The sequence below is a fragment of the Protomyctophum parallelum genome (assembly GCF_964188405.1).
Source record: "Protomyctophum parallelum genome assembly, chromosome: 9".
NCBI lineage: Eukaryota > Metazoa > Chordata > Actinopteri > Myctophiformes > Myctophidae > Protomyctophum > Protomyctophum parallelum.
In genome coordinates this window covers 24,316,862-24,329,993 of record NC_139706.1, presented here as the reverse complement: position 1 = coordinate 24,329,993, position 13,132 = coordinate 24,316,862, and the positions used below count along the sequence as shown (strand labels likewise).

The following is a 13,132-nucleotide window of genomic DNA, read 5'->3' as shown; positions in this document are numbered from 1 at the left end:
CTCTATGGCTGTGAAGCCTGGACCCTGTATCGGCGCCACATCCGCCAGCTGGAGAACTTCCACATCAATTGTCTCCAGCGCATCCTTGGGCTGACCTGGCGCGACCGTGTACCTCACACGGAAATCCTGAAGAGAACCGGCACTAAAAGCATGGAGGCCACTTTTCTTCAGCACCAACTGCGATGGGTTGGCCACACCTACATTAGGATGCCAGAGAACAGGCTTCCACGCCAACTGCTCTATGGTCAATTACACCATGGCCAGCGATCCGCAGGAGGGCAAAACGGAGATATAAGGACCAGCTCAAAACATCACTGAAGAGGTGTGGAATACAGCACACCCAGCTGGAAAGCTCTGTCTCAGAACGCACCTTATGGAGGCAGCTCTGCCATACTGGACTTCAGCGGTTTGAAGAAGAGAGGAGTACGGCAAGGGAAAAGAAACGACAGGGGAGGAAGATGATCACTGCAGCCAAGGCCACAACTAACATTGACTTCATATGCCCTCACTGCAATAAACAATGTGGCGCTCAGATTGGACTTCACAGTCGCCTCAAAACTCACCAGTAGAAGAAGTAGAAGTCATCATCGGATACGATGGACTACCATAACATGTGTGTGTGTGTGTGTGTGTGTGTGTGTGTGTGTGTGTGTGTGTGTGTGTCCGACTGTCCGTCCGTCTGTTACCAGCAAATTTTGCACACACAGTCACACACTCCCTGGATGCCAATGATTCCCCAAATTTTCCAGGAGGCCGACTTTTGTAAAACATTTTTTTTGCTGTTACTCCTCCAGAATCTGTCCAAGAATCCCGCAAATCATTACACAGTATCTCTATATATAGTCATGTGTTCAAGACGGATCTGTCCGATATTTCATATTCCATCCTAATTGGCTAACATTGGCTTTCAAAGTTTGCAGGATTGGCCTGTTCTGAACAAAAAGCCTCAAATCATGAACGCAGCGTGCAATTTGCTTGAAATCTTTCACAGACTTACTATAGGCTGAGGAATATATCCCACCCTTTTCACATTGGCCTGTTATAGCGCCACCAACAGGTGGATTTTTGCTAAACACATTTTTGGAACAAAATGCCTTCAAATCATCCAATTGACATCCAAGGCGTAAGAAGAAATGGCACCCTTTTCACATTGGCCTATTATAGCGCCACCAGGAGGCCACAACCTGACCTGCCCTGGTGGAGACCTGTGCCCCGAGGGGCACTTTATCTACTTCAACTTGTTTATGTTTTGTAACGTAATGCCCTTCTTCATCAGTGTTGCACAGAAATAGTGAAAATAGCAGATCTACAAGCCTGCGTTGCATCGCTATGCATTGTGAGTTTGTACTGTAGATCAGCTATTTTCACTATTTTAATTGTTTGTTTTTTATATCAATAACAAGGAATGGTTTTGGACTTTGTTTTCACTAACAGCGACGATAGCCTATTTAGAAAAAGACAAACTACTGTAAATGCCTGAGGGGTGTGTGCAAGATGAGGACATGAGCAGAACCAGATCATGCTGGATAGAACACACAATGTACAGTAGAGGCTGAAATGGAATATAGACTAGACCCGGCCGGGAGAGGGAAACTCAAGGACGTGAAGCAACTGGGCTGGATGGGCCACTGACAGGGCGGTAATTGAATGCCAGCCTGCATGTGCTGAAGGTCACCACAGAGAACAGCCTGAATGTGCATGTGTGGGTGTGTGTGTGTGTGTGTGTGTGTGTGTGTGTGTGTGTGCGGATATAGAGGTATGCGTATGACGAAAAAAATATTTTCTGGCTTTGACGTAGCCAGCACCCAGAAAATAGTGAGATCAGCACTGCCACGCCAGGGGGGGTCCGGCTCCAGAAAAATAATCTCAATCTGGTGCACTTTGATATCAAAATTAAGAGGCTAGATCTATAAAGAACTACACACATTCGATTATTATCATCTTTACTGTGCTATTACCAACATCAATTACAGCAGGAGAGACCACAAGTACCAGTACCACCCAGAAAGTAACACCATTATGAAAATACAGTATAGGGTACAGCAGGAGATCTCACACACACACACACACACACACACACACACACACACACACACACACACACACACACACACACACCATGTAATAACCATGTATTATTAGATGGTTAATGGTGAACAACACCTACTTGCTCATGTGTCCCCTGGGTGCCTCTGATTTGTCTATATATGCAAATTGGTCGCTGGATCAGAGGTGCAACATAGGTGTGAGGGCCAAACTCTAGATGCAGTGGATTAAGCAGTAAATTCACAACATCTTTTTGTAAGTTTGGTTCAAGAGTCCCTTCATAGAAATGTAGTGAAATCAAAAGTACAATATATGAGACGTAGCTGGCGGAGTTAGTTCATTCAGACATACTCAAGGGGGTTCATGCCATGCTCAACGGCACATACTATACTCAAGGGGTTAACATGCTGCATTACTATGTGGGCGTATAAGTGTGTGCAACTTAGTGAGCTACTTAAGCTCACTAGACTGCATGCTCTTCCTGCCTTCCTCTGCATATGGTTCCTCGTTGTATGTGATGTTTTCTCCCACCACCACCCCAGGACCACCGGTGGGCTCTGCTATTTATGCTCCCCATGGGGGGTTTTATTGTATATCTATCTCCCTGCTCTTAATGTTTTATGTTGGTGCTTAATCGTGCCGAGCAGGGAGAAAATCCAGCAGAGCCGAAGGCCAAGTCAAATATCATATGCTCATTACTCATTCTGTAATAAATAAAATAAATAAACAACTTTTTGTTCACAAGTTGTTGAGTGTGTGACTCTGCTTCCTCTTTTCATCTTCAACACACACACACACACACACACACACACACACACACACACACACACACACAGATTGGCCACTCTACTACAGTATATCTGTTGGTCTGTTCAACTGTACAGCTGGGAGCATGTCTGCCTGGCAAGGTTGCTTACCTGTAATTTCTCAGAAATAGTGATGCGCAATCAGCTATGTCTATCATATTACCCATTCCCCCACACAGTTCATTCACATTTTGTAGTCCAAATACTATTGCTTAATCTCATTCAGTAAACAATGCTGCCAGCTACTGCTGATACACATTCAGCTGACAAGACAGTGACCTCAGTGTCTGTCATCTACCCTCAAATACATTTATATATTATTATCGGAGCAGTAAGCCACATCTCGTCATCCACTGAGACCTGCTGCAGCACAGGGCACATTGGGGGAGAGGGGAGAGAGAGAGAGAGAGAGAGAGAGAGAGAGAGAGAGAGAGAGGGAGAGGGAGAGAGAGCTAGAAAAACTACTCAGGTCTCTGCCAGGTCAGGTAGGTTATTGTGGGCCAGCATTGTTGATGGAATATGAAGAATCGGACAGATCCAACTTGATCACATGACTACAGAGATTTAGATAAATTGGGTGCAAAACATAGTCTCTACTCTGTACCGCACCTTCGGTCTGGCGGGGAGAAAGATATTGGCATGCCAGTTTTGGTTTTCCCTTTGCAGCTTTTGGGAAAACCACAACTGTTGGGAACTGCACAATACAGGTGCACAATACAGCGGGCATCTTTTCAGACAAGCCATGTAGCCTACTGTACTGTAAACCTTAGCCATGAACTGAAAGGTGTTACACATGGATTACACAATGGCATGTTGAAGCTAATAGTAATCAATAGTGTCATTAGTGTGTTCATATGTCTTGTCTAATTACAGCTGGTTATGAGAAACCATGCTTAGTCACCATCAATAAATCACTGTGTGTGTAACTATACACAGCTCTACTTACAGCAGTGGAACCGTTGAACCTACTCAATAAATCCCAGGTTATGCGAGGTCTTTCACTTCAAGGCTACAGTTGATTATATTGCTGTTATTTGTGTTGTAAGCAATACTACTGAAATCTGGCTGCATGTCTGCCCAGCCATGTAAAGCAAATAAATTGACTTTGAAGTCAGTAAGACATCCAGATCCCAACCCCAACTGGGTGGGGCATGCATTTACAACTTGCCCAACGGGCACCGCTCTAGTAATAATAATAACCCCTCAAAGCTTGACGTTACATACATCGCTTTAAAACAATCATCCCCGCAACTGCGTGTCTTACAAGCCTCGGCTACTGCAGTTTTCTCTCACACAAATTCAAACCATTGAGAGTTAAGGGTTCAGCACCAGTGCACAGCGGACTCACTTCAACTAATTAACTAAAATGTTTATAAGAATTGGCACAGCGGCCAAACAGTTCCAACTAGCCTACAAGCACTATTTAAGGGCATGATATAAGCAGGCTATTAAAGTGAACCACTTGTAATGATTAGTCAACACTATAGTTTTATTTCTAAGTCTATTTACAGGACATAGATAGACATTTGTAGCACCCTGAGATAAATCAGATAATACTTTGAATGGGCCCGCTGCCTGCTGCTACCAAGAGGCAGGGCTTGAAAAGTGTGACCAAGTAAAGGTCTGTGACTGTCTGATCGTAATCATTTGACAGCTGAGAGGCCGGGCCCCTGGAGTCCCGGGCCGGGGAGAGGCCATACGCCCAGCACCCCCTGACAGACTGCCCCTGTGGGGGGCGACCTCAAAGGGACCTGGCCCCGACCCGGCCACAGCCTCCTACGCCGGAAAAACAGGCACGCCCCCCTCCCCGTTCCATTTTTCTCATTTGTACGGGTTTCTCACTTGTACTGTAATTGCGACCGTAGGTCGCATTTACTATTAAAACCTGCATTTCCGTGTCACACCTCTAGCCTATATATGGTCACACCTTGTGACATCACGCCTCCATATATGGTCACGCCTCATGACATCACGTTTCCATCTCCATATATGGAGCTGACTTCTTCTGACACTCCATTTGTTGATTCTCCCCACCCGTCCTTCCTCTTCAATGTCTCCCTTTTGATTGATACCTGTCCATTCAAACTCTTAACAAAGTTATTGGTGTAGCCGCGCCCGGCAGCCAGCGAAAACTAGAGTTCTCAACAGGCCCGAAACTTAAGTCCCAGCCCTACCTGGGCTCTCATAAAACCCTGTACACTCAAGACACTGCCCCCGCTGCCACCCTTAGATCTCCATATATGGAGCTGACCTGTTCTGACATTCCTTATTTTGATCTGACCTCATCAAACCCTGTATGTCTGCCGTCACCCAGGCGGATGCGTGCCCTTTAGGGCGAGATCTCCTTGGGGCTTCTCACCCTCAGGGCGTCTTACTGGTATATGTAACTCTAAGGTTGCAGTGCTAGTTGGATCACGATTCTTTTTCATGTTGGTTTTTATGGTTATTTGGCTGCCCCCATTGCGGTAACTCGCGACCATATCAATCTGGCTATTAAATCTACCTATGATAAATAGTTTCTTTACAGAAACGGCAGGTTTTATCCGACATATACCGCTTTTGTTTACATAGTTGCCTTCGTTGGCTGTGTTTGTTTGGTTAGCAACCGGGTTAGCCATAGTCACATGATTGACAACAACGTCGTCTGCTTTCCTACTATTCTGATTGGTTGGTGAAACGAAATGAAAATTCAGACTGAGTGTCAGGCTAACTTAACACTACAACCACCTACAAGGTAACAAAAACTAAAATAAAAGGGAGTAACAGACAATTTAGGGAAAAAAATAAAAATAAAATCTGATTATTTTTGGCAAACAAAACTGTCGTTCTACAGAAGTATAAATTAAAGTATAAAACTGCAAATCAGAATGTGCATTCACTGTATCACTAGACGCTAGGGTTCACGCGGTTATAAAAAAACACTATAGTAAAAGCACTACAGTAATAGGTTTAATATATGTTCTGTTGATCCTATGACTGCTTATTTTCTGAACCTCCCTGTTAAAAAGACAGTCAATTTTCTCCTTGAGCTTGTGTGATTTCCGTCTCACCCAGCGGATATTCATTTGTTCGTATTCCTTAATTGTGAAGCAAGGTAAACAGATCACCACTCCTGGCACTAATACACAATGACAGAAACAGTCAAATGTAGGAACAGACAACTGTACAAGCATACCATGTATATGTATGCATTCAGTAGGTTGTTCAACGTTATGGGAGAGGCTGTTAGACCCACATACACTCAAAACTGGCTTTCCCAGAATGCTGCAGGCTTTGTTTGAAGGGAGATTCCTTCGGGACTGTTCTGGTTGAGGGAGGGGAGGCATTAGTAGAAAGCGCTGGCACATGCCCAGTGCTGTGTTGGCAGGAGAGTTCTGTCCACAGCCTAAGCACAGGACTTTTTCTAAGCTAGGTATACAAGCTTTACTCTCATGATTAGGAGGTAGAAAGTACCGCACCATCAATGGATGAGTGACTAATTTATTGGAAGATCTGCAAGAATTAGGTAAATTAATACATGGACCATAAAAAACGTCCCACCAGGCATCACACCCGTGTGAAGTGAGGTCATACATCTCATTCCGGCTCAAAGCTGGGCATAGGAGGGGCTAACCTGACTCCGCCAGATGGTGGCAGCAGTGAGTTCCTCCTCCTGCTCCCATCTGGTCTCTCTCGGGCAGAGACGATGCACTCCGATCAAATGCTGATCGGAGCGATATGAGACTGGTGACGTATTGTAGCTGTGCCACGGAGGAAATGTAAACACAATCTAACAGGACTACAAATTATTATGGAGATTTTTGTCCCGCTGCTTTCGGTTCATCGTTTCTGCTTTGGCCTATGGTCGGTCCAAAATGTATTTAATGTGTAATGCCATACTTGATGGAAAATACTCATATTTTCTCATATTTATGAGGAAAATGCTATTATGCCAGCTTTAATGACACACAAAGTATAACTGTTAGTTAACAACTATAAAAACGAAAACAATGAGTGAATATGAATGAACATGAATACTAGTATCATATTGTTATCAGTGTATTATACATTAAAGTATTATACATTATACTTAGGGAGAGTGTCGAGTACAGTGCACATCATGCACTTAGTTCTTCACAGCTAATTAGTGAGCAACAACCAAAAAAAGGAGAAATCTTGTAGAATGCACAATTGCACATCAATTGCACAAAAGTAATCACTGACCGACACAAAACAAAAACATTACTGCCTGTTTCACATCAAATCCAATAAGGCAGTGTCATGCTTACTGTACATGATGGAAGTACAGTAAGCCCACACATCGGTAGGGAGTCCTTAGGTGTGGTTGACCTTAAAACGGTTTTGTCCCAAGGACAGTGTGGTTTTGGCTTAAGGCTGCAGAAAGCGGCAATTATCATTGCCAGAATACTGAGGAAGATTTGTGGAAAATGTGGAATAATTTGGAGCATGCGTGTGCAAGTAGACTCCAGTCTAACCCGAGTGGAATAGTAAGAGAGTGGCGACAATAGCGTTGACTCCCATTGTAACAATGGAATGCGGAAGTGCTCATTCTATCTCACTGGGAGAGTTCCAATGTTTGGAACTATAGCCCATAGGCACCCGCTTTGCGTGCGGGTGTTGCCACTCTCTTACTATTCCACTCGGAGTCCAACGCTCCTCGATCCGGACTCCATAGTGGCATGACTTTCAACAACAATTATTTTGTCCATTATTAATTTGTTTCATTGATTGCTTTATAATGCTTGATGATGTGCAAATTGATGTCTGGCACTACCACCTAGGACTGACCAATTAACAAAAAATATATTGAATCGGACTTTAATAACTTCGACTTAATCTTGCTCATACTGTATAGGTTACAGATATACAGGTGTGTTATGGATGCACCGTTATAGAAATGTTGGCTCATATGTCATATCCCAACATAAACAGCTTAAATGTAGTATTTATATTTTAAATGTTCCAACTTGTTGACCCTTTTGAAATCTTCCCCAGAAAACACTAGAATCTGCAGCCTTCATCACCACAAAGGTTTTTTCAGCCTAAACGTAATAAAATATCAGCTAAAAAAAAAGATATTGAATTTTGATATCCGTTTGATGATATGATGAGCATTGATGACCGATAATTTGTTGTGAGCTTGTAGATCTGCTATTTTCGAGGCAAACGTTTGAAATAAACGTGATATTTTAAGTCATTCTGCCCAGTACTACCAGTTTACAGAGAGTCTAAGCGGCATGCAGCTGTTTAGATGCTTGGGGGTGTTCTGTTGACTTATTGGCAGGGCTGCCAACACTCCTGGATCCTGCAGGAGTTTCCTGTATTTTGACCACATCTCCTGCATGACTCCTTTGTCATCAGAGGACCCCCAGACCCCCGCTTGAGGAGTCCCACCCACACACCCCAAATCTCATGGATTCTCACAGTCCAATATTGGCAGCCCTGCTTATTGGCCTTATGGAAATGGTAATTCCACCAAAAGGCAGTCTTCAGTCTACCCTAATCATTTTCCGAAACATTGTGATTTATGAGAATTTAATGTCCAGCATCAGATATTAGGAAAGTTATGTGTTGTGTACATTATCTATTCTCATGTGCATTGATATTTAACAAATTAAGATACCGTATGTGAACATCACACGTTTGTTTTCAACCAACTCTTGCAATAATTCAAATAATACAATATTCCAGGTACCCAGGTCCAATAGTATACAGTATGTTGAATGTTCAAATAAACCATAACCTAGCAGCCAATTAACCTGAAAGTGAACAGCAAATCTGCTAGCACAGTACAAACTGCCTTGATATGTACAACTGGTAACTTTGACATATTTATGGATTTGGTTTCCTATTTCAAGATAGAGGGGTTAGTCTGATGTCCCGTCAGTCCGCCTGGCCGGTTAAGACTCATCCGTGGCTTCTGCGTGCTTTTAAGGTTAGGGATAGGGTAGGGTAGGTTTAGTAATGTCGGACTAATGCTACACATGCTTCAAGATATACACCTAGAAAGATTAAGGAGCAGGCTCAAAGGAATGGAAATACAAATGGAAACATCCAGTTCACCAGAAATCCAGTTCACCAAGGCCATCATAGCTTTTGGACATCTGCATTTTGGAGTGCCAGCAATGAGCAATGACTAATGTTCTGCCTGTGCCTGACAATCACTCAACACACTCACAGGGTACAGTAGATAGGGGTACATCCACACTTGTCAAAAACGTCAATATTCATTATTCAATATTGTTTTGAACTACAGACTCCCTCTTACCACTACTCTGGATTCTGTCTGCCAACTTCAGCTCCACATTTAATAAGTAATGAATTATTCTTAAACTGTCCCACATTAACGCTGCCCCTTTAATTAGCTGGAAAATCTTTCACTTTGTTATAGAGAGAAGACAATTCATGTGTCTGGATCCTTACATGTCAGATCCAAGCATAGTTCCACCATAGGATGTTCTTTCTACTCCCTGTAGTATGTCACTGAAATGGACATAATATGTCCATTATCGTCATAGGACCTATAGCACAAAACAATGGACATCATGTGGCACACAATGGCCCCTTAATTATTAACCATTAACGGTTTGGTTAACGCGTATGCAAACGTTCAAAATGTTCATCCTAAGATTATTTAAAAAATATATATATATATGGAATGTGTTCCGGGGCCACAAGAGAACTCCCAACCGGCCAGCGGGCTGCAAGTTGAATATCACTGCTGTACACCAATGACACCTCTAGCATCATCATGTGACTCATGTTCATGCCATGTAAATTATGAGATACCGGTATTCATCAAATTGTTTGTTGCCAACAACAACCTGAGGCTCGCCCCTCTCAAACTTGCCAAGAAGATGGCAGTTGAATTCAGGAATAATACACAATTGCATCTTGCAATAATAGCTCAAATGCAATCTCAGCTGTGTCATTCAAGTTTTTGGTGTTCACCAAAGAATTGCAAATTACAACCAATCCTGGTCAAATTTATCAGCAAGATACACACAGAGATATACTGCAAACAGGATTGAATGATGTTCAACTTTCTCAGATAACCCTCGTTCACTCACACTGTCACACCAGCACCACCCATCCATGAGATCTGAGTCCAAACATAGAATCAAAAATGTCATCCTTGGTATCCTTGGTATGCTTGGGTTGGGTTGTAAAATAGCTGACCCTAACCAATCACACTAGCCCCTGGCTTATGATCCAATTACATATGACAAATGGAACAGGTGCATGAAAGTGGTGGCTTTCATATTTGAGACCACCTAAACTGACATGATATCCTTAAATGTATTTTAAACAACAACGGTTTCAACAAACATTTCTGGACTTGTAAGCTATGTGATGCCAGATTCCCATGGCATAGAATACATTGCCTACACATTGCCATGCTACTGCTAAAATGGAATACAGTGGTACAGTACATAGGGTAACATGACTCTGCATTCTTCTTGCACTATAGAACAGGGCAAAAAGATCAACTCATGGTCATGGCATGGGAGGGTTCCATCATCAAAAGCGCACACACACACACACACACACACACACACACACACACACACACACACATGCACACGTGCACACACACACACACACACACACACACACACACACGCATGCACACACACACACACACACACACACACACACACACACACACACACACACACACACACACACACACACACACACACGTGTTCCTCCAACATTCTGGCAGGATCCCGTTCCTTTATTTACTGCAGTGAGAGTAGCCTTGCCGTTTCAGACAATTCAGAATTGTGCGCAGACCAGGGCTGCCAACAATGGACTGGGAGAATCCAGGAGTTTTATTTATTTTATTTTTTACAGTGTAGAGATGTAATTTCCTGTGTTCTGGTGAATTTGAGGAATTTGATACTTTTATCAGGCTTGCTTTATATTGGAAAATGATGGGTACAGTTTCAGCCATTAAAACGCAAAACAGAGATTGATTTGCTGACTGAAACAATGTAAGAGTCATACGTGAACATCTCTGTATGCATGCACTGTCCAGACCCCTAACGCAGGGGGTATGGGGTCCTCCCCCAGAAACTTGTTATTATAGTGCATGTAAATTCCTTTGTTCTGGTGAATTTAGGCACTTTGATACCAAATCCAGGATAAATCCAGGATAAATGACAATGCATCCAGGAGTGTTGGCAGGCCTGGCGCAGACCAGTTTAGCATATGGGGTCATTGAGATCATTTACTAGGCGGTCGGTTGGCAAATGTCTCCCTCAGCTGGACATCAATGAAACAGCAAGGTTAAGTAAGTACATAGGTCAATACGGCGTGCTAGAACAAACTGATACTGTTCAGTTCACCACACTATATCGATTAATAATATGCTGCTGGATAAACTAGTTATACTACGGCTAGAGCTAAAACTGCAGTCTTCTAGAGAATCTAGACGGTAGTGGCCCAGGATAGTTGGAGCATGTGTGTGAGACACCGCATGCAGTAGCCTAGGCTATGCTCGTACAGTAGGCAGATTCTACATACAATGCATGCAGCCTGCAGGGATCAATTCTATAATATGCAGAATTGTCTTTTATCTAACATACAATAATGCATTATTTAGTTGCTTTTCCATTTTGAAGATATGGCGGTCACACCCCTTTCTCTAGAACTCAAATGGGACTGCTGGTCCATGATACAATATGTCATTTATCCCCCATGTGTTTCAAAATGTGACATTTGCTAGGAGTGTTCTAACTTACAATGCAATATAGTAGACTGCAACACAATGCAGGCCTAAGCCAATAAAGCCATATCGCACACATCTACAGTCAATTTTGATATCGGCAATGGCATTATTACAATGCGAATAGATCACATTATTACCATGCGAATAGATCACGGAAGATGAAATGCAAATATCGTGCACTGCCGTGGCATTCCAAGACAATAGCTCTTTCTCTAATAGGCTACGAATTAACCAAAGCTGAACTTCACGTGACATGATAGATACAGCCATTTGTACAATGAAATAGACCCCCATGTTCCTGCGGGATCAAGCTTATCAAAATGCCATGCGATTGCGACTCAACAACCCACACTAAAACGCACATGAAGACGCCAGAAATCATTATGTTATGGGCGACACAAGATATATTGCACTTCAACTCACCTTGAGCGGCCGTTCCTCTGGTGCTGAATACACTTGCTATCAGAGTGGCCACATACCAAATCATAGTACTATTGCCGACCAGCTCTTACCACGCAAAGTGCCCCGTTCAACCAATCTTTCATATTCGACCTTGCACCGAACGATTTCTTATCAATACTCCCTGTTCATATTCTATATGCCTTCCTCTTGACAATTCCCCTTCATCCCTTCCCTCCCCCGTCCTTCCATCCGCATCCTCTCCCGGAGAGACAGAGCACCTGCACCGCCGCGTTTGTAGTAGACGGAGCCGTTTTACAATCGCATAGTGAAACCGAGTGTGAGAATGTTTCCACAGGTCCGCCTCTTCCACCATTGGATTGGTTCCTGATCGAAGCTTTGGGGCGTGTATTGGTTCTTCGTACGGCCCGGATGGACCCGAGTGACAGCAGCAGCAGCGCAGACTCGCAGTCGTGTACCAATTCAAGGTGAGTTGGAGCGTGCCGTAGCCCGTAGTAGTGGAACCGCAGTATCATGCGCATTGACAGAGAGCCTTGTTCACATCTTTAAATACCTCGCCGAAAGTGGCACCATGTGCACCATCACTGTGCAGTGTGCACTAGTACAATCTTAAATAATGGTTTCGCGCGTTATAATAGGGTCCAGAGTCCAGACAGTTGAGATCTGTTCACGGCACGCAGTTGGTTTAAAACGACAATGTGTCTGATTCTGTGTGGGTGACTCATCTCTCATTTACTGTAGCTTTCGACTGTTATGTCGCTGTCTGTGTTACCGACATAAACGTTATTTTTTCTTTCTTCTACTGCACTGTCTGGCTTATATGATGGGTGTGGCGACAGATGCACTATCGTTTGTCTGTAGTCTGTTTCCTCGACGACTGGAAGTGCAAGGATGCTGCTTAAGCATGCTGCCCACTGCGCACACATGGCTACACTGATAAGAAGCAGCTTAGGTTTACTAGTCTAGCAGTTTCAACATGCATGACCACAGTGAAACCAAGCCGCTGTGCCAGTGCCTACAACATTGATCAAGTGAGTAATTCTGCCTAACAGTGCGAATAATATCGCCTCCTTGGCTTTTATGTCGCATCATGGAAAAGAAATAGGACCAGACATGCACATCTGTC

General features: G+C 43.4%; 1 protein-coding gene across 1 annotated transcript in view; it reads right to left on the bottom strand.

Moving 5' to 3' along the window:
- The window catches only part of igsf9ba (immunoglobulin superfamily, member 9Ba), a 64,621-nt gene extending 52,509 nt beyond the window's left edge, over positions 1-12,112 (bottom strand). The window contains exon 1 of the mRNA XM_083773054.1: positions 12,010-12,112. Within this exon, the coding sequence (XP_083629180.1) occupies positions 12,010-12,073 (64 nt within the window). The 5' untranslated portion in view covers positions 12,074-12,112. The remainder of the gene's footprint in view (positions 1-12,009) is intronic.
- Positions 12,113-13,132: the final 1,020 nt, after the last annotated feature.